The 17,726-nt window shown below is 45.7% G+C and overlaps 1 protein-coding gene across 10 annotated transcripts in view; it reads left to right on the top strand.

The window, feature by feature from the left end:
* Myo1b (myosin IB) overlaps window positions 1–17,184 on the top strand; it is a 179,955-nt gene extending 162,771 nt beyond the window's left edge. For all 10 annotated transcript variants that reach the window (XM_076550420.1, XM_076550422.1, XM_076550418.1 and 7 more), the window contains 7 exons: window positions 1,206–1,280; window positions 3,010–3,144; window positions 5,957–6,063; window positions 8,214–8,346; window positions 9,038–9,190; window positions 10,528–10,655; window positions 15,673–17,184. In XM_076550420.1, the coding sequence (XP_076406535.1) occupies window positions 1,206–1,280; window positions 3,010–3,144; window positions 5,957–6,063; window positions 8,214–8,346; window positions 9,038–9,190; window positions 10,528–10,655; window positions 15,673–15,796 (855 nt within the window). In that variant the 3' untranslated portion in view covers window positions 15,797–17,184. The remainder of the gene's footprint in view (window positions 1–1,205; window positions 1,281–3,009; window positions 3,145–5,956; window positions 6,064–8,213; window positions 8,347–9,037; window positions 9,191–10,527; window positions 10,656–15,672) is intronic.
* The last annotated feature ends 542 nt before the right edge of the window (window positions 17,185–17,726 follow it).

Here is a 17,726-nt window from a genome sequence, read left to right as displayed (position 1 = left end):
CAAACCTCTCTCCAGCTTGCCTGCTCTCTTCTCGGTGCCCCTCGACCCTTGTCAGCTGGAGGTTTGAAATGCTTATGAATCTAGCAATCCCGTGGCTGCAAGAGAAATGAATAAGAGGAATGACTGCCTATATGTAATATGTGTTGAAATGTAAACTTTAGAGCGTCTCCATTGTATAGAGTGCCTGTCCTCAGACGCTTCGCTGTTGTATAGAGCGCCTGCCCTCAGACGCTTGGAGGGCGGGCTGGTGCGTAGATGAGGAAGGCGGAGGGCTGGGTAGGAACAATTAATTGGATGTGTACAGTTCACAACCTGCAGCTCTCAACAAAGACTACTGGGGTTCACCTGTCCCATGGAAATGGGGATCACTGTTCTGGAGCTCTGAAAACGTTAAGAGAAGCCCGCAGTCGAAACTGTTATGTAGAAACATAAGATAACGTGTTATCCACTGACTGAGTTTGGCTTGCAGGTTTCTATCCCACAGCACCCATTGTACAGATATTTTAAGCCTATGTAGTTAAGCCCAGAAAAGTGGGAAGCGAGAGAAAAAGATACAGAACACCAAGATAGACAGAGGCTGATGCTTTGCTAATTTCCAGCTCCCATTCATAAGTAGATGATATAAATACTTCATATGTCCCCCTCGGCTTCAGTATTTAACTATAACACTCATTCTGTAGATACCACACTTAGTTACTAGACGTTAATATATGAAATAGATTAGTATGTTGCGGTACGGGGAAAGTTTGTCTTTAAAACGGCACGGTGTCTTCAGTGCCGCGGTAATGAGTGTAACATTTGGCATGGTTGAATGGGAGACGGTGAAGGCCTCTCAGGCTCTTAGTTTTAGCTGCTTTCGCTCTGTTGTCCACTAGTCCTGTGTATTTATGCAGGATTTTTGGAAGTTTCAATCTAGTTCTTCAGATAGTCTCTAAAAAAAAAAAAATCTGAAGGAGAAATTGCCTCATAAAATATTTTATGGAATGTGCGCTAATTTGTGGCAAGTATCAGTTAAAGTATCAGTTCCCTGGGTTTCTTTTTCTCTGATGTCATTGCCATGGCCTGAGTGTGCATCCGTCAGGTCTCTCAATCCAGAAAGGACGTTTGTAAATATGTGTGTTCCCTATACTTTGATTTGTAAAGAGGTACGTCATGATGAACGCCTGCCAGCCTCGTTCTAACCACTAGTCTGCTTCCTTTGAAAGGTACGCCGGGAATACAGGAAATTCTTTAGAGCGAATGCTGGAAAGAAAATCTATGAGTTTACACTTCAGAGAATTGTAAGTTGACACTGTCTGGCTAATTAGCATTATTAGATTAACCACTTAATAGCACCAGCTTAGTAAAATAATGACTTTTAAAAGCCGACATAAATCATAGGCATAAAAGGACTTTAGTTAACCCTTTGTGTCTTCTACAAGTTCAAATACAATTGTGTCAGAACTGTTAGGGGCCTGTGATTGATATAATTGATAAAATGGTTATTTTATTTGACATAGAAAACTAGAAAGTGAGGTGAAGGAAGTCGGGCTTTTGCCCTGTTAAACTGCTTTGGGCTCTGGAAGGCAAGCTTTGTAAATAGGTTGGTGGATGCAAGGCATCTGGGAACAGAGGTGGGTGAGGCTGGATTCTGGAGTTGCCCTCCTGGGGGGGTGGGTAGTGTGGTGAAGCTGTAAACGCTGGCATCAGCCAGTACTTCTGTTTATTTATAACATGAGTAAGTAACTTCTGTGGTTCTCATTTGGTCGTGGGAGGTTTTTTACTTTGAGCAATGATAAGGCTTTTCTTATGCCTGGCCCATGTTAAATGGAATGATCCTTCGACACATGATGGGTTGTGTTCCAGTAAACCACATCGTATGTTGAGAATATCCTATGCCAAGGGTGCGTTTTCTACCCCTAACCTCCTGAGTGTCACAGCTTAGCAACATGGTCCACGTAGACAGTCTGTCCATTGTCAGTCCTGATCACACGACTGGCTGAGCCCAGGACTCGCTGCCCGAATTCTCAGGAGAGCCTTGCACTGCACCCACTGGCCCATGCAGACATCTGTAGCTAGAGTTTTCCTGCCTGGACCACAGTCAGGACAAATCTCTGTCACCCACCAGTCCCACAACCGCTCAGACCCAACCAAGTAAACACAGAGACTTATGTTGGTTACAAACTGTATGGCCGTGGCAGGCTTCTTGCTAACTGTTCTTATAGCTTAAATTAATCCATTTCCATAAATCTATACCTTGCCACGTGGCTCGTGGCTTATCGGCGTCTTCACATGCTGCTGGTCATGGCGGTGGCTGGCAGTGTCTCCTTCCGCCTTCCTGTTCCCTCCTTTCTCCTCTCTGTTAATCCCGCCTATACTTCCTGCCTGGCCACTGGCCAATCAGTGTTTTATTTATTGACCAGTCAGAGTAATTTGACATACAGACCATCCCACAGCAGACGTCAGAGTGTGAAGCGTGGTTTCTGCTAAGTATGTATTGCTCTTGCACCGCTGTAAAGTCAAAAATTCGTAAGTTGAACCATTCCAAGTTAGGGACCACTTTTGTTCTATAATACAGCTTGCCCAGAACGTTCTACAATGATGAATGTGTTCTGTCACTTTAGTGAATAGCTCTTATCCATGTGTAGGTATCTACAGCACTTGTAAAGCATCAGTGTGACTCAGAGACTAGTCGTTTAATTTTAGTTCCCTAAAATGTAAGTGTGAGTAGCTACTGTGCGTGGCTCCCTGTTGGACAGAACAACCCTGCTGTGATACCCGTCTGGCCAGTGCTGATGGTAGTAACGACGTCCGTAGTTGCCTTTCCTGATAACTGTTTGGTGGAGCTCACATCCCCCAGTAGAGGTGAAAGAGTTCAACAGAATCATTATCAGAGGAGATACACAATTTTACAGACTCAAACTGATCAAATTCACTTAAAGATGGGTCTGAATGATCGAGGACCGTGCATCACATTGTCTTCCCCGTGTATTTTTCCTCATCTGGTATTTTCTGTCATATCCAACACAGGTGCAAAAATACTTCTTGGAAATGAAGAATAAAATGCCTTCCTTGTCACCAATAGACAAAAATTGGCCATCAAGACCTTACCTGTTCTTGGACTCAACTCACAAGGAGCTGAAAAGGATCTTCCACTTGTGGAGGGTAAACTATGCCACGTTATCTTTTCTAGGTCATTCTTGGTTTTGGTGTTTAAAGGCTGCTCTGTAAAACCCAGTCTTAACACAGCCGTCACCTTGATGAGGACTGCCTAAGGACTTTGACATGGTGTGCCTCCTCCTTTTAAAAGTCAAGGTGTACTTGGCCCTCTGTGAGAAATCCTGCAGGAGCCGAGCTCTCGTGTGCCGGCTGCTCTTGATGTAGCAGGAAGGAGGAGGTCACGGCTGCGCTTAGTTTCCCTTTGGCTTCCAGGTGGTTCGTGTAGTTGGGGTTTTCTTATTTTCCTCTTTCTATGAAGGGACTCTGCAGGAGATAGAAATCATTAATCATGCTGGGTGGTGGTGGCACACGCCTTTATTACCAGCCCTTGGGAGGCAAAGGCAGGTGGATCTCTGAGTTCGGGGCCAGCCTGATCTACAGAGAGAGTTCCAGTTCTCAGCTACACAGAGAGACTGACTCTGTCTCAAAAAAAAAACAAGCAAGCAAACAAACAAACAGAAAAAAGAAAAGAAAAGAAACCACTAATTACAAAGATCTCCAGACAAGATAGTTAAATCCTACTAACTAGTATGCATTTACTTTACCAGATTTATTAACACATATACCAATACACATGTGAATGTACACACTTCAAGCTAGAAAGTGAGCATTGCAGTCCCCCAAGGAAAAATTTCCTCTGTCCTAAGTAAAGCGAAGCTGAAAATCTATTTTATGTCACCTTATATTTTAGTACTATTGTGGGAGCCCATTTTCAGGTTCCTCATGGCTTTACCCAGCAGGTCCACATATAGAGGATGATTAGGACCACGGGCCTGAGTGCAAGTGTCTGAGATGGCCTGCACTTGGCTGTGCTGGGGGGAGGAGGTCTTTTGCTCCACCCCCTTGGCGTCTCTATAAATACCCTGGGGTAGAGACAGGGCTCATTGGAAAAGGTTCCAGACCCTCTCGAGGTTATCCTTTGTTTTCTGTCTGTTTAGATCCACAATCTAAGTCATTCTATCTAATATTTCCTGCTGCTCGCACTCAAGAAAACTCTGGGGAACTGTGGGGTTGGTGGGTAAACGCCCTGCATACTATCAGGTTTTATTTATGTATTTGTTTGTTTATTTTATGTGCATTGTAGTTTTGCCATGGGTCCTGGGTCCCCTAGAACTGGAGTTACAGACAGTTGTGAGCTGCCATATAGGTGCTGGGAATTGAACCTGGGACCTCTAGAAGATCAGTCAGTGCTCATAACCACTGAGCCATCTCTCTAGCCCCTGATGGCAGGTTTCTATGGGAACAGAGTGCCTTGTGCAAGCTTTGGAGCTTATAGACCTGAGTGTCCAGGGAACTCAAGTCCACGTGGGGTCAGGTACCACTGCTCACCATGCCTACTGAGGAAATGTGAGTGTTGGTATTGCCTCTTCTCGTGGCAAGACTTTCTTTGAATAACTTGGTTGTTACATGGATCATTGAATGTATGTGGTTGTTAGATGTTATAAGTCATTATTAGAAAGGCTTGTGGATATGACCAGTGGCTGTATATTCCAGGCAGTTCTCTCCTCGGTCACATATAAGAATAACATTATTGCTAATCAGTATGATTCTTGGATTCCAAGTTCTGTTCTTAACAGATTTTAACAGCCTCTCGATTCCTTGTCTTCCCCTTCCAGTCTGACATGGAAACCATTTTCAAACTCAAGTGTCAGTGTCAGGCTCACCTCTGCTCTGTCTCTGCTCACCTTTTCCTCCTGTGGGTGGAGGCTGGGGAGAAGCTGTTTACTCCTGAAGGGACCTTATCGTGGAGTTGATGCTCTCGTTTTTCCTAGAGTCATTTCAATGAGGCACTAGTCCACCTGTAGTCCCATTCTTTGAAAAATCTGTCCCTGCTCCTCTGGCCTGCCCTGTCCACCTGCACGTGATCCTCAGAGTTGAGGGGTTCCCAGAACCCCTTGCACAGTAGAAAGTGGTAAGGGGGGGAACGTAAGCGTTGTTTTTCAGACTGTCCGTAACATGCTAATGGATCCTGAAATCCGTTCAGTAGAGGAAGGACTCCCATCGTGTCTTGCTCGCTAGTTTTTGAGTCAGGGTCCTACTCGGGCTGACCTCAGATTTGGTCAGCAGGCTTGAACACTACTGTTTCTGCCTCAGCCTCCCAAGTGCTGGGATCCGAGTGTCTCCAGACGTGTCCAGCTTCTACACATTTTAAAATGAAAAGCAGTAGAATTAAAAAGTAAGAGTACACGCTTTGGGGCTAGAGGTGTGTGTGTGTGTGTGTGTGTGTGTGTGTGTGTGTGTGTGTGTGTGTGTGTGAATCTGCATGGGATTGCCATACTGTGCCATATAGTGTTATTTCTTGTGAGTGTGTATTCAGGAATGACAGCCTCGGGCCTGAGGATCTTTGGGGACTTACGTTGTAGCAGAATGAATCTAGACTCCCTGGGCATAGACCACATAGGCCCTGTTATACTTTGAAGAAGCATTCCAAAATCTGCAATACAAATGGTTCATAACATTTTCTTAAGACCAGCTTTTGGAAATCAAAGTGGGTTTGAATTTTCAAATGAACGTTATGTGCATTTTCACTGTGACTCTTCAGTTAGCACACTTAAGAAGGAGAAATTGGCCAGGGTGGTGGCACACGCCTTTAATCCTAGCACTTGAGAGGCAGAGACAGGCAGATGATCTCTGTGAGTTCCAGGACAGCCAGGGTTCTGCAGAGAAACCCTTTCCTGGGGGAGGGGGGGCACAAAAACACCCCCCCTCCCCAGAATTCATTTGTCTAAGTGGTCTTTGTTTTTCTCATATATCACAGTGTAAAAAATACAGGGACCAGTTCACAGACCAGCAGAAACTTATTTATGAAGAGAAGCTAGAGGCCAGTGAACTCTTCAAAGACAAGAAGGCTTTATATCCGTCTAGGTATGTATGTTTGCGCTTACTCAGAAACATCAGTGTTTACTGATTTTTTTCTTAACTATGTCTCTGCATTTTTTCTCAGTTTAATTTCTGAATGGATGAAGCCACTCCACTGGCTATCAATACACCTAACACTGGGCAGCAGCTTCCGTGGGATGCAGAAGGATTACAGTTGTTGGTTTTGCTCTGTTGGCCTTAGCTTAAATCATTTGCTAAACAGGAGGTCCTCCAAAATGAAAGTCGTATGAGGTGTTAGCGTAAATGGTCACTGTACAACCCTGTTTTCAAGGCTCTTTTTGCATTGAACCGTAATCGCCGTTGGCATCTTCCTGCCAATATGAAGTTAGATCGGAAACTCATTTGTAAGGTCAGTGGCAGGGACAGGCTGGTCATTACTCTTTCTTGTTACTTAAGCATGGACCCATGGTGTCCTCTGGCTGCTAAACGGCTAGTCATAACCTCAGTGGCCTGTACAAAAGTTCAGTTCCTTTGTTGTGGACACCATGAACTCAGGACAAGAATAAACGCGTTGCAGATCAGCAAGTCCAGCCCTTGACAAAGGACTTGGTATACCCGAGTATCCCGTGTATGGTACATTTATCAGTTCCCCCCACATTCCTGTTCCTGTTTCAGCTAGTCTTTATATAAACAAGTGGGTTACGTAATTTCAAACCAGACTCTCCAGTGACTTGTAGCTTTTCCTAAAGTTCTAGAAATAAAGATCTTGGTAATCCATGCCAAGTAGTCCTGTGTATTCCACGTACCTGTATGATGTCTATCTGTATATGTGTTTGAAAACCCTACTTTTATATAAGGGTTAAATTAGCATAATTGCCAGGCCCATTGGATTTGAATATTTTAAATTGCAATGTTTCTTCCATGAGCTGCTTATTTGCATGTTTAAGATACTTCCTGAGTCACACACATGACTAAATCCAAATTTATCTAACGTACCTACTGTGTGAAGACTGAGCCAGCCAACAGCAAAGCAGTGTGTTTCCTTCAGCACCTGATTTCATTCATCCTTTCCTTTATCATTCTTAAGTTAGACAGCACCCTTCTTAAACATTTCCCATAGAAGACTTTAAAACAGCGGGGTGAGGGGGTAGGGGTGGGGTGTAGAATGCATCACTAAGGAAACAGACTAAAATTAGGCTCTTAGCACTTTAATTAACTGTGAATACAAAGTAACTTCAAGTCAAGTCCCTTCTGGGGAGCTGTGTCAGTTTCTGGAGAGGGTGGCGCACTCTCTTCGCCTGTGGGAGATGTGGAAGAATTTGCCTCCCCGAGCTGAGAAGCAGCAGTGCCCATGGGTGCCCCCTCATGTCCTGGAGCTGCAGAGGGCTGGCCACCTACTCAATCTTTCCTTCCTGAGCCTCCACCCACCGCACAAGCATCTCAAGCCTCCTGTGGTTATTTCCAGAAATGAGCTCACGGTGAAGCTGTAAGGCCTGTGGGCCAGCGCTCCTTCTCTTGGTGCCTTCTAAACACTGCTCTGCGGGAGTCACCCGGGGTCTCCAAGGCGAGTGCACCTAAGTGACCTCTGGGCAGAAGCAAAGGGCTCCTCTGGCTGTGCATGAGTGCTTGTCACCTTCAGGCTCATCCTGAGGTGGCCTTGAGTCTCCAGAGTTCCATGGGAAAACCAAGTACTATATAGTCGTCTTTTGTGTGATTGTCAGACCCTAGATGCATCCTTTCCCAGAGGGTTATTGACTTCCTTACTCTCTGTGTGAAAATGACTTTTGTCTTTGGAGCAGGTGATGATGATAATGTCGTCCTTTCTCATTGGCTTACGTTGTTTACTTGTGTTGGTGCGCCCGGGTCAGCAGCTGTTAGCTTTCCTTCACACCAGGCCATGTGCTTGACTCTGGCTGCCCGTGGTGCTTTCTCTTCTGATCATAACAAGTGAGACGTTTTTATCAGCAGCCCCACCCACCAGTTGCCACTGGCTGCGTTGAGATGTATTTGACATAAGTATAGGGCTTCATTTCTAACTTAAATCTGAAACGGGTGCCTGTGCAAAGTGTAAAATAAATTGAAGTCACTTTCGCGACGTTGTTGATGATCCTTAAAATCACCTGGCCTGTCTCCTTCGGACAGTGACTTATCTGTTTGAAACCATTTCTAAGGCACAAGATTTTTTTCCCCTTTAGTGTTGGGCAGCCATTCCAAGGAGCTTACCTGGAAATCAACAAGAACCCAAAATACAAGAAACTCAAAGATGCCGTTGAAGAGAAGATCATTATTGCTGAAGTTGTGAACAAAATTAACCGTGCTAATGGGAAGGTAAAAATGCTGATGACCTCCAAGCTTAAGACGCTCCTGTGCATTCAGAGTGTATTTTCCCTGTTTCTGAATTAATACAACTTGCATTTCACATTCTAGTACAGTTAACTGTGGAGGAGGAATCTCTCCTTATCTTTAAATGTAGGTACAGCTTTTCTGTTCTCTGAAAAATTCTTAGAAATTGAAAACAGGAGAGCTGGGGAGATGGCTCAATGCATTAAAAGCACCTGCTCTGCAAGTGTGAGGACCCAAGTTCAAATCCCAAGCTCCCACATAAAAAAACTGGGCACGTGTGCTCTCTTATAACCCCACTGGAGTGTGAAGATCCTGGGAGCCTGTCCAGCCAGCCTAGCTAGAACAGAGAGGTTCCAGGTCCCTGAGAGACCCTTTCTCAAGGGAATAAGTCGGAGAAAGGTAGATGACGCTCAGTATCACCCTCTGGCCTGCACACATGTGCACCTACGCACACACACAGCCACACACTCACACGCATGCACACAAACTTTCATATACATGCATGCGTAAAAGGTTTTCAGAATTCATTATTTATGTGTCAGTTTGCATAAGTATGCTTGCTGAGAGACAGCAGAATAAAACATCTACTTCTGGAAATAACTAAGGCTTTACACTTAGGGCCATTTTGGAGTGTTTTGGGTCATTGGTCTAAACATACTTTTTTGTCTTGTCTCAGAGTACATCCCGGATTTTCCTCTTGACAAACAATAACCTTCTCCTTGCTGACCAAAAGTCTGGGCAGATCAAGTCTGAGGTCCCCCTGGGGGATGTGACCAAGGTCTCCATGAGTTCACAGAATGATGGCTTCTTTGCTGTCCACCTCAAGGAGGTAAGCTTCACCCGGCAGCCTGACGTCAAAGCTGTTTCTTGTGTCCTACTTCCTGTCTGCAGACAGATGTCCCGACCTGACTAGCCCTGCCTCTGTTTCTCCTACTGACTTGTAAAGTTTAACGGTATTCACCCACATCTAAAACCTCAGGCTTCATTTTCAGTAATTGAATTACACTTTTATTAGCTTGCTCACGTGACTCCTAAGAGTAATACATGGAGATGTTGAGATGTTTGATATTATGTCTCTTCCTGGCGTTTCTTCTGTGTGACCACTTGAAAATGTCATCTTTGTCCTTGTTCATCTTTAACTTGGTGGTTTAGCAAAGGCTACAACTACAGTAAAACCTTTTCCGTTGATTCTGAGCTAAATTTCTTTTAATAGTTCATGCTTTTTTACCTAAATAGGCCCGCTGGCTTGAATGGGAAGGTTTAAGTGCAGGCACGCGTTTTTTATTTTGATGACTGGGGCCCTGCTGTTTTTAACTCCTTGTTCATCTCAACTTTAGAATGATTGTATCTGCTACATGACAGCGGTCACAGGCTTTATGCACACTGCACAGAAGCACTTAACAGGGCAGTTCTCACGTAATTGTCATTACCAAATAAATGTTAGCATCTGTTAATCATGTATAAAAAAGACCCAGAGGCTTTCCTTAGCCTGTTTACCCCACCATGGATCTCGAGAGACATATCAAGTCATACAACAACTGTTCTCAGCTTCAGCTACACACACAAACACCTTAGAAGTTTGGAGAACCGCTGCTGTCCTGGCCACATCTCTGTCTAATATCTGCGGATCTCTCAGCTTGGGGTCCCCTAGTGATACCCCAGTGCAGCTGAGGTTCAGCTGCCTTGGTTGTTTGTTGGAAGTATTTTTGTTGTTACTTTTTTAAAAAAATTGATAGCTCTTTAATCCTTTTGTAATTATTTACTGTGTGTGTGTTTGTAGGAGTTAGGACAACTTGTGGGAGTCAGTTTTTTCTTTCCCGCTATGACAGCCCCAGGGATCAAACCCTGGTCATCAGGCTTCTCGGCAAGCACTTGAGCCATCTCACTGGCCCCTGCCTTACTTTTAAAAACCGAATCACTGGAAGGTGATTAGAGCAGTGCTTTGAGAAGGAGTTATAAGTTGGGTTGTTGCCCGTCATAAAACTTGACTGTGCGAACCTGCCACAATCAAGGCTTCTCCGGGGGGTCTGCAGAACGCTGCTCTGGTCCCTCGATCAACTTGAGGTGTCACAGTACCAGTCGTCCCCTCACTGTGCATCTGGGAACAGGTTTGAGGAGACGGTTGGGTCCCTCCTCTGTCTGACCCGTGGTGGCTTGTCTTTGCAGGGCTCAGAAGCAGCCAGTAAAGGAGACTTTCTCTTCAGCAGCGACCACCTGATTGAAATGGCCACCAAGCTGTATCGCACGACGCTCAGCCAAACCAATCAGAAGCTCAACATCGAGATCTCCGACGAGTACGTCCACACGTTGTGCAGTCCACTTTTCACTCTCAGCTTTACCGTCGTGGTTGGGTCTCCACTGTGTTTAGGTAGCAGTGTGTGTCCAGGATTTGTGGCCGGCTAAGTAGTGAGACAGATAACGTAAATGAAAATTAATCAGTAGGTGACATGGTTTTGGCTGGTAGAAGCAGAAAGCAAGGTGAGGGTATTGTTTTTGACACGGAGGTCAGGGAGACTTCTCAGCTGTAAATTGACTAAGGGAGCAAGCCGGACATAATGCCGGAAGATGCCGTGTGGCGCAAACAGGAAATAGGTGCAAAGGTCCCCAGACAGGAGCAATCTATGGCAGAGTGGGACCGTGGGAGAAGATTTTGGACAGAAAAAGCGGAGTCCACTCATAAAGGGCTTGGTTAAACCAAGAGTAAAGCCCTTCCTGAGAATGGTAAAGACTGTGAGGGGTATGAGCACAGGTCTGGCCTTCCCCAGCTTTCTGGGCTGGCCTTGGCTACAGTGAGGGCAGTTCCCTCGAGTGAGAAGCTGGAGTAGAACAGAGGGCCAAGAGTCTGGGCTGTCTGCAGAGAGGTGATGCTGCCCTAGCGAGGGTGAGGAGGAGGTGGTGGGGAGCAGTCCCCTTCTGCATGTGATGAGAGGGAAGACAGGAGGGGTGTGTGTGGATCTGCTCTTAGGGCCCGCTGTGGCGCTGCTTGGCGCAGGTGTGCATGCTGAGGAAAGGGCCTTATGGGTAGAGGGGGCTGTCCTGCGTCGTTAGACTTGAGATGGCTTTCATTTCATGTATGGGTAACTGGAGTTACAGAAAAGGCATTTCATATTGACAGGATCTGTAAGTCATGCTAAGGCTGGTGTACATGTAGAATTGACTCCTTTTTTGTTTGTTTGTTTGTTTATTTTTGTTTTTTCGAGACAGGGTTTCTCTGTGTAGCTTTGCGCCTTTCCTGGAACTCTCTCTGTAGACCAGGCTGGCCTCGAACTCGCAGAGATCCGACTGCCTCTGCCTCCCGAGTGCTGGGATTAAAGGCTTGCACCACCACTGCCCGAACTGACTCCTTCTTAAAGTCTTTACATGCACATTTTAATTATGGATAACTAATGTCCCAAGATTTTATTTTCAAAGCCAAGACTACTGGCAGCTTCCTGCTGATATTCCCAGTAGTCACGGAGCAGAGGCAGAAGTATTGCTGCCAGTTCAAGGCAGGCTGGTCTACAGGGCACAGTCCAAGTTAGTTGGGGCTAAATATCAAGACCCTGTTGGAAAAGAGAAAAGTCTGTTCTAGTCCATCTTCCCCTTGCATCTTCCTGAAATAAATCCATAACCCGTCTGTGTCTCCTCTGGACACTGGGCTCTGAGCTGTGCTGGGACCCGCAGCGCTGTGAGCCAGTCCTCACGTGGGGATCCTGTGTGGCTGGGAGGTGGGCCTTTGTGAGCACTCCACATGGAATGGTTATTTGGACAAGATGTCTTTAGAAGGGAAAGAGAGAATAAATACTAGGGAAAATTAATGGCAGACTGGAGTCCAGTTTAATCTGGTTTTAACCTGTTTGGCCCTGTTAGCTTCGTGCTCCCCTTGGTTGAAGTTTATTATGATTGGGGGTGCTGGGGTTTTTGGCCTTTGTCACTCACCACGGGAAGATCCTTTGCACTCCAGATGAAGACCTGGCCCCCCACCTCCCGGTACCTGGATGCAGTAGCCATATAGTGAGAGAGAAGAGCTCACACCCAAGTCCAGAACCTGAGGGGTTTCCACTTCTGAGCATCTCCCTCGCTGCTGCTCCAAAACCACTGCTCCCCCAGAATATTGGTAGCTGTGCACTTGGGAAGAGAAGAGCTCCCCAACAAAACTTGAAAATCTTTCTAAATACAGAACTTGTCTGAGCCTCCGAGATCTGGTTATTCCCATAGACACAGAGGCTTTCAGGGGTCGGGTGTTTCTGTCTCCCAGTTGTGGTCAAGAGAAGGACATGTCCAATGACTCTCTTCACCTAGAAATGACCCTGCCCTGCCCATCCAGACAGGCATGTGACATTCTGGATGTCACAGGCTTCCAGTAAACAGTCATCTGAGTGAAGATTTACAGTGTGGCCACGTGAAAGACAAATATTTGGGAGCATTATGACCCTTCTCCTGTTGTATTTCCCAATGGTTGATCTGATGAAAATAGACCAGTGGATTGAATCTTCCATATCCCATGTGGATTCCTTCCCTGCCACCCTAGGAAGCCTGGAGAACAGTTTTCAGGCAGCCTTTTTCATAGACCCTGGGGCTCCCAAGCAGGCCTTAGAAATCCCCTCATGGAACAGTTCAGATTTAACAGACTTTCCCATCCCTAGCAGAGATGGCTGGTCCTGTATTTTCAGCCCTACAGGCTTGACTCCAGCCCATTGCCAGATGTGTAGAACGTGTGTCGTGAACAGCGTACTGTTAGGTGACTGCCCTTCCTCATACTTCCTCACTTTTCAGAAGTGGAAGTCGTTGCTCTAACAAACTGGTTTCTGTGGTCATTGTGGATGATTGGGAGTCTTCAGAAAGCGAATGAAGACAGGTGTGGAAATGAGAGTTGAAGTCTCACTAAGGCTGTTTCATAATTCCTGGTCCTTAAACTCTCAGACAGACAATGCTGTATAGACTCTGAATGTGTCAACACGAGTCTCCACTGTTACTAACCCATGCTCCTTTTACTTTGAAATTCTGGCTGCAGTTAACACTGTGAGATAATGTAGTCCATATTCCTGTTGGCTGGAGAATGCTTTTCTATAAAATGGAAATAGGTAACCGTAGTTAATCTCTCCTCAATTAAGGCCAAGTCTGTGTAAATGACCAAGGATAGTGTGTGGTTCATAGTATAAAATACATTTAGCTGTGGCGGTTTCCCGTGTGAATTCTGGTTGTGCCACATGAACATGGAGAAAGTATAAGTGTAGCGTGAATCTTAAAGGTTCTTACTAATAAAATCAAACCTGAGCCAGGTATTGGGGTGAACACTGGAAGATCAGAGAAGCAGAACAAGCCACATCTACCTCACCTTGCCAATTCCTCAGCTGGTCCTCTTTCCTCAGGTTGGAAGCCTCTTAGTCCTCATCCAGAATGAATCTCAGCTGAACTGTGTTGCTCCAAAGCCTGAAAGCTTAACCGGTCAAATGCTTAACCAGCCAAATGCTTCTAGTTCCTGGTCCTCACGCCTTATATATCTTTCCTTTCTGCCACCACTCCCTGAGATTAAAGGCGTGTGTCACCACACCTGGCTCTTTCCAATGTGGCCTTGAACTCACAGAGATCCAGAGAAATTTCTACCTCTGAAATGCTAGGATTAAAGGCGTGTGTTATCACTGCTTATCCTAAGTATCTAGTGGCTTTTCTGTTCTCTGACCCCAGATAAGTTTATTAAGGTACACAATATTTTGGGGAACACAATACCACCACATATAAGACTTAAAAATATTTGAATTTGTGTTAAAGTTGGTTTTTTTGTTTGTTTATTTTTTGAGACACGCAAGTGCAATTATATATGTACCCAAACGTGTTGTAGGGCCTTTAATTGTAGCACCTTTAACTTTGGGAAGCAGAATCAGGAAGATCTCTGAGTTCAAGGCCAGCCTGATAAACACAGTGGTTCCAGGCCATCCCAGGCTGCATAGTGAGACCTTGTCTCAAAAAAAAAAAAAAGAATAATAATGTATACTAACTAAGTGTTGGTTACGCTGTGGCGCTCATGGCTGGCCGCTGCTTGTGGCTGGCCGCGCCAGCAGAGGAGAGTGCTGATCGGAAGAATCACAAGCCATGGTTACCTTTCTAGAGCTTTTTTTTTTTGGGGGGGGGGGGGACAGAAACAGAGAGACCCCACAGAGGGAAGAGAGCGCACAGAGGGCACACCCACTTTAGGCTGGGACACCACCACAGGCCAGTGACATAATTAAGGAAAGAATCCTTACACTAAGGACGTTTCCCAGATAGAAGAATGTAGAATTGCAGTTTTCTGTCCCTGGTGCTTGAGTAGAAAAAAAAAAAGGACCCATTTGAAAGGTCAGTGCTGGTGTCCTTTTCAAACAGCGGGGGCTAGATGAGACCTAGCTCAGTCGGGAAAACGCTGGCCAGGGTGAGCGCCTGTGTTCAGGCCTCGTGGAGTCCTGGTGAGATGGCTCCTGCTTGTAATCCCAGTGCTAGGGAGGCAGGCAGATCCCTAGGGTTCTCTGGTCAGCCAGTTTAGTGTGACTGGGGAGCTGTGGGGCCTAGTAAGAGACCTTCCCTCCAAGGACAAGGTCGATAGTACCTGAGTGACTGCACCTACAGCTGAACTCGAACCTATACAACAGATGCTGGTGCACCCACACAAGCATGCTCGTGGACACACAAAATAAATACGACAGCATATGAATTAGAAGCCTGGGTCTCATTTCACCCCAGGAGATGCTGTGGTCAAACATGGCCTTTTAACTGGGGCTAATGCATACTTCGGAGCCATTGGCTCCTGCTGTGGGTGTCAGCACTGCTAACTGAGTGCTTACTGCATGAGTCACTTGGGAATGCACCTGTCCCTTAGGAGGCTGTTCCCCCAGGTACACGGTGGGGGAGGGGAGGTACTGAAAGGGCTCCTTGGGATGCAGGGTGAAAGGATCAGTGGTGTAGGGTGGGTGTGAAGAGAGCTTTCTGAAATTCTATGTTTCATGTATTTGATTCGTGGAGCATTTAATCTGACCCTCTACAAACTTGGCCATGTAAAAGTGAGGAGAGGTGGAGTCCCATCATGTTAATGTACAGTTATGTGATGTCCCCATTGAAACACGAAGTAATTACTGTCCGCTCTGCTTACCGTACCGGAACATGGTGAACTTCCTTTGCTTGGGGCTAGTTGATGACCATTGGGGGTAGAATGCTGTCATGGTTCCTCATCAGATGTACAGTGGAAAGGGGTGATAAATACCTCCTAGGGTCAATGTCCCCTACAAGATGGGAAAGCTGGCGTTACTGTACCTCATCTGCTTTGTGTGCACCTGAGTGTCTTTGGTTCTCTTCTCCTAGGTTCCTGGTGCAGTTCAGACAGGACAAAGTGTGTGTGAAGTTTATTCAAGGCAACCAGAAAAACGGGAGCGTGCCAACCTGCAAACGAAAGAACAATCGGCTCCTGGAAGTCGCCGTCCCTTAGACGCTTCCTCTCTGCCCTCATGGACTTGTTTCTTCGTAATAGTGCAATTTGATTTTGTTTTATTTGGGGCTCACAGTATGTTTGGGGATTGCCAGAGGCTAGCTGTTAGAGTCCTTTGGCAAAATTAAAAGTATTTGACTAATCAGTTTTAATTATTGGAATAGTTAATCCTTAAGTCCACAGTCTGCCCTGGGCAGCATTATAGAAATTAACAATGTCTGTTTCTGTGTCCTATGTGTTTTCTCCTCAGTTACCATTTTAGACTTGTGTCCCACAAACCCACGTATTACCCGTAAATCATTAGTACTTGTAAGCGTAGGAGGAGGCTTACATCCATTTACCAGATATTTATTGAACGCCTGTTTTTTGCTGGGCACTGTGCTGAACTTATTAGGAACCTTTTTATTTTTAAAGCTGTTGCCTTCTGGCTGATGTGTGCTGGCAAAGCAACAGTTAGGAAGGTGGAAGAGATGGAGGCCGAATGATGCCGCTTGCTCGTGATGAGAGCGTTAGCAGGAACCCTGCAGTACAAACAACAGGAAGCTGGGGGCCTGGGGGGATTGGAGGTAGATGATTGGGTGAAATTCCTCTGCTCTTTTGTTTTTTTTAATCTATTTGAAAAAGAGAAAACTGACATTTGGAAGTGCGCAGTTACTTGTTCAGGTCCCCATTAATTACTTTCTGTTAGAAACAGAAGTTACTCTCACTTTAGGAAAAGTAACTGAAGCGGGCAGCAGAATGCTGTGCTGCTGTCCAGGAGACGCACGAGATGGGGCCTGCGATACCCATGGTGCCTGCGCCCAGAGTCAGTAGCTATGGAAACGGCACATAAGAAAAGGCCGAGAGCCGCCGCCGTTCAGAGTGGCAGATCTTCTTTCCGATGTGCAATAAAACATCCAAGATCGCCTTTGAAAGTTTTATTTATAATATACATTTTTTTTTTGTATGAGAGAGGTTCAGGGTGTGTATTTTAGTCAAAGATCAAAATTAAGTTAGAATTAGTGTTCAGGGCTTTTTTTTTCTTTCTTTCTTTCTTAAAATTTACAGTAAGGATTCACTTTGGAAACCACATTTTAAACTCGGAATTGAATTGTTTCTTATTTGGGAGGATCATGTACATACACTGGGACGCTATTAAATAATAAAATTGTTCTAATTTGGTGCCATTTGCTGGATCACAGCTGTATTTTTGTATCTGAAGCTATTTTCATATGTTACATGTCTAATGTGTCACAGAAAGGTTTTCCATCCAGACATTACATGGTCTCTGTGTTAATGGCCTTCCACCAATCTTTTTGTACCAGGATCAGCCAATGGAAATACTCTCTGGGGATTTTCTTTTGATTTTTGTACTTAAAAAAAAAAATTCTGATAAAGAAATTCTCGGACGTCTCTGTGTTTATTGGCTCAGGTGGAGGAGGATATACATTGTTTTGGTTCCTAAGGTGGTAAGTTAACCGTTCCTGCTGTAGGTGAGTGGAAGTTTAGGACGGCTTGGTGGCTTCTCAACAGCATGTGCTTACGATTACTGAACATGCTCAGAGCATTCAAAGCCCTGGCCTGTGTGAAAGGTCACGAACTGGCCACTCACTCACCGCTGCTCAGCGTCCGCCTCCAGCAGTTAACCTTCCCGGGGCCCTGCAGTATGGTTGTGTTTGTCTCAAAGAGTGTGGAATCCTGTCTCCCGCGCCGTGGACAGACAGACAGAAGCTCGCGTGTCCGTGGACATGTTGTTCTTGCCTTTTCTCGCCTAGCAGGATGCCACAGGGGACAAGTTTTTTTTTTGGGGGGGGGGGGGGTTCGAGACAGGGTTTCTCTGTGTAGCTTTGCGCCTTTCCTGGGACTCACTTGGTAGTCCAGGCTGGCCTCGAACTCACAGAGATCCGCCTGCCTCTGCCTCCCCAGTTCTGGGATTAAAGGCCTGCGCCAC

The sequence above is a fragment of the Peromyscus maniculatus genome, chromosome 13, assembly GCF_049852395.1.
Source record: "Peromyscus maniculatus bairdii isolate BWxNUB_F1_BW_parent chromosome 13, HU_Pman_BW_mat_3.1, whole genome shotgun sequence".
NCBI classification, from domain to species: Eukaryota; Metazoa; Chordata; class Mammalia; order Rodentia; family Cricetidae; genus Peromyscus; species Peromyscus maniculatus.
The sequence above is the reverse complement of the archived record's forward strand: the minus strand, read 5'-3'. Positions and strand labels throughout refer to the sequence as shown.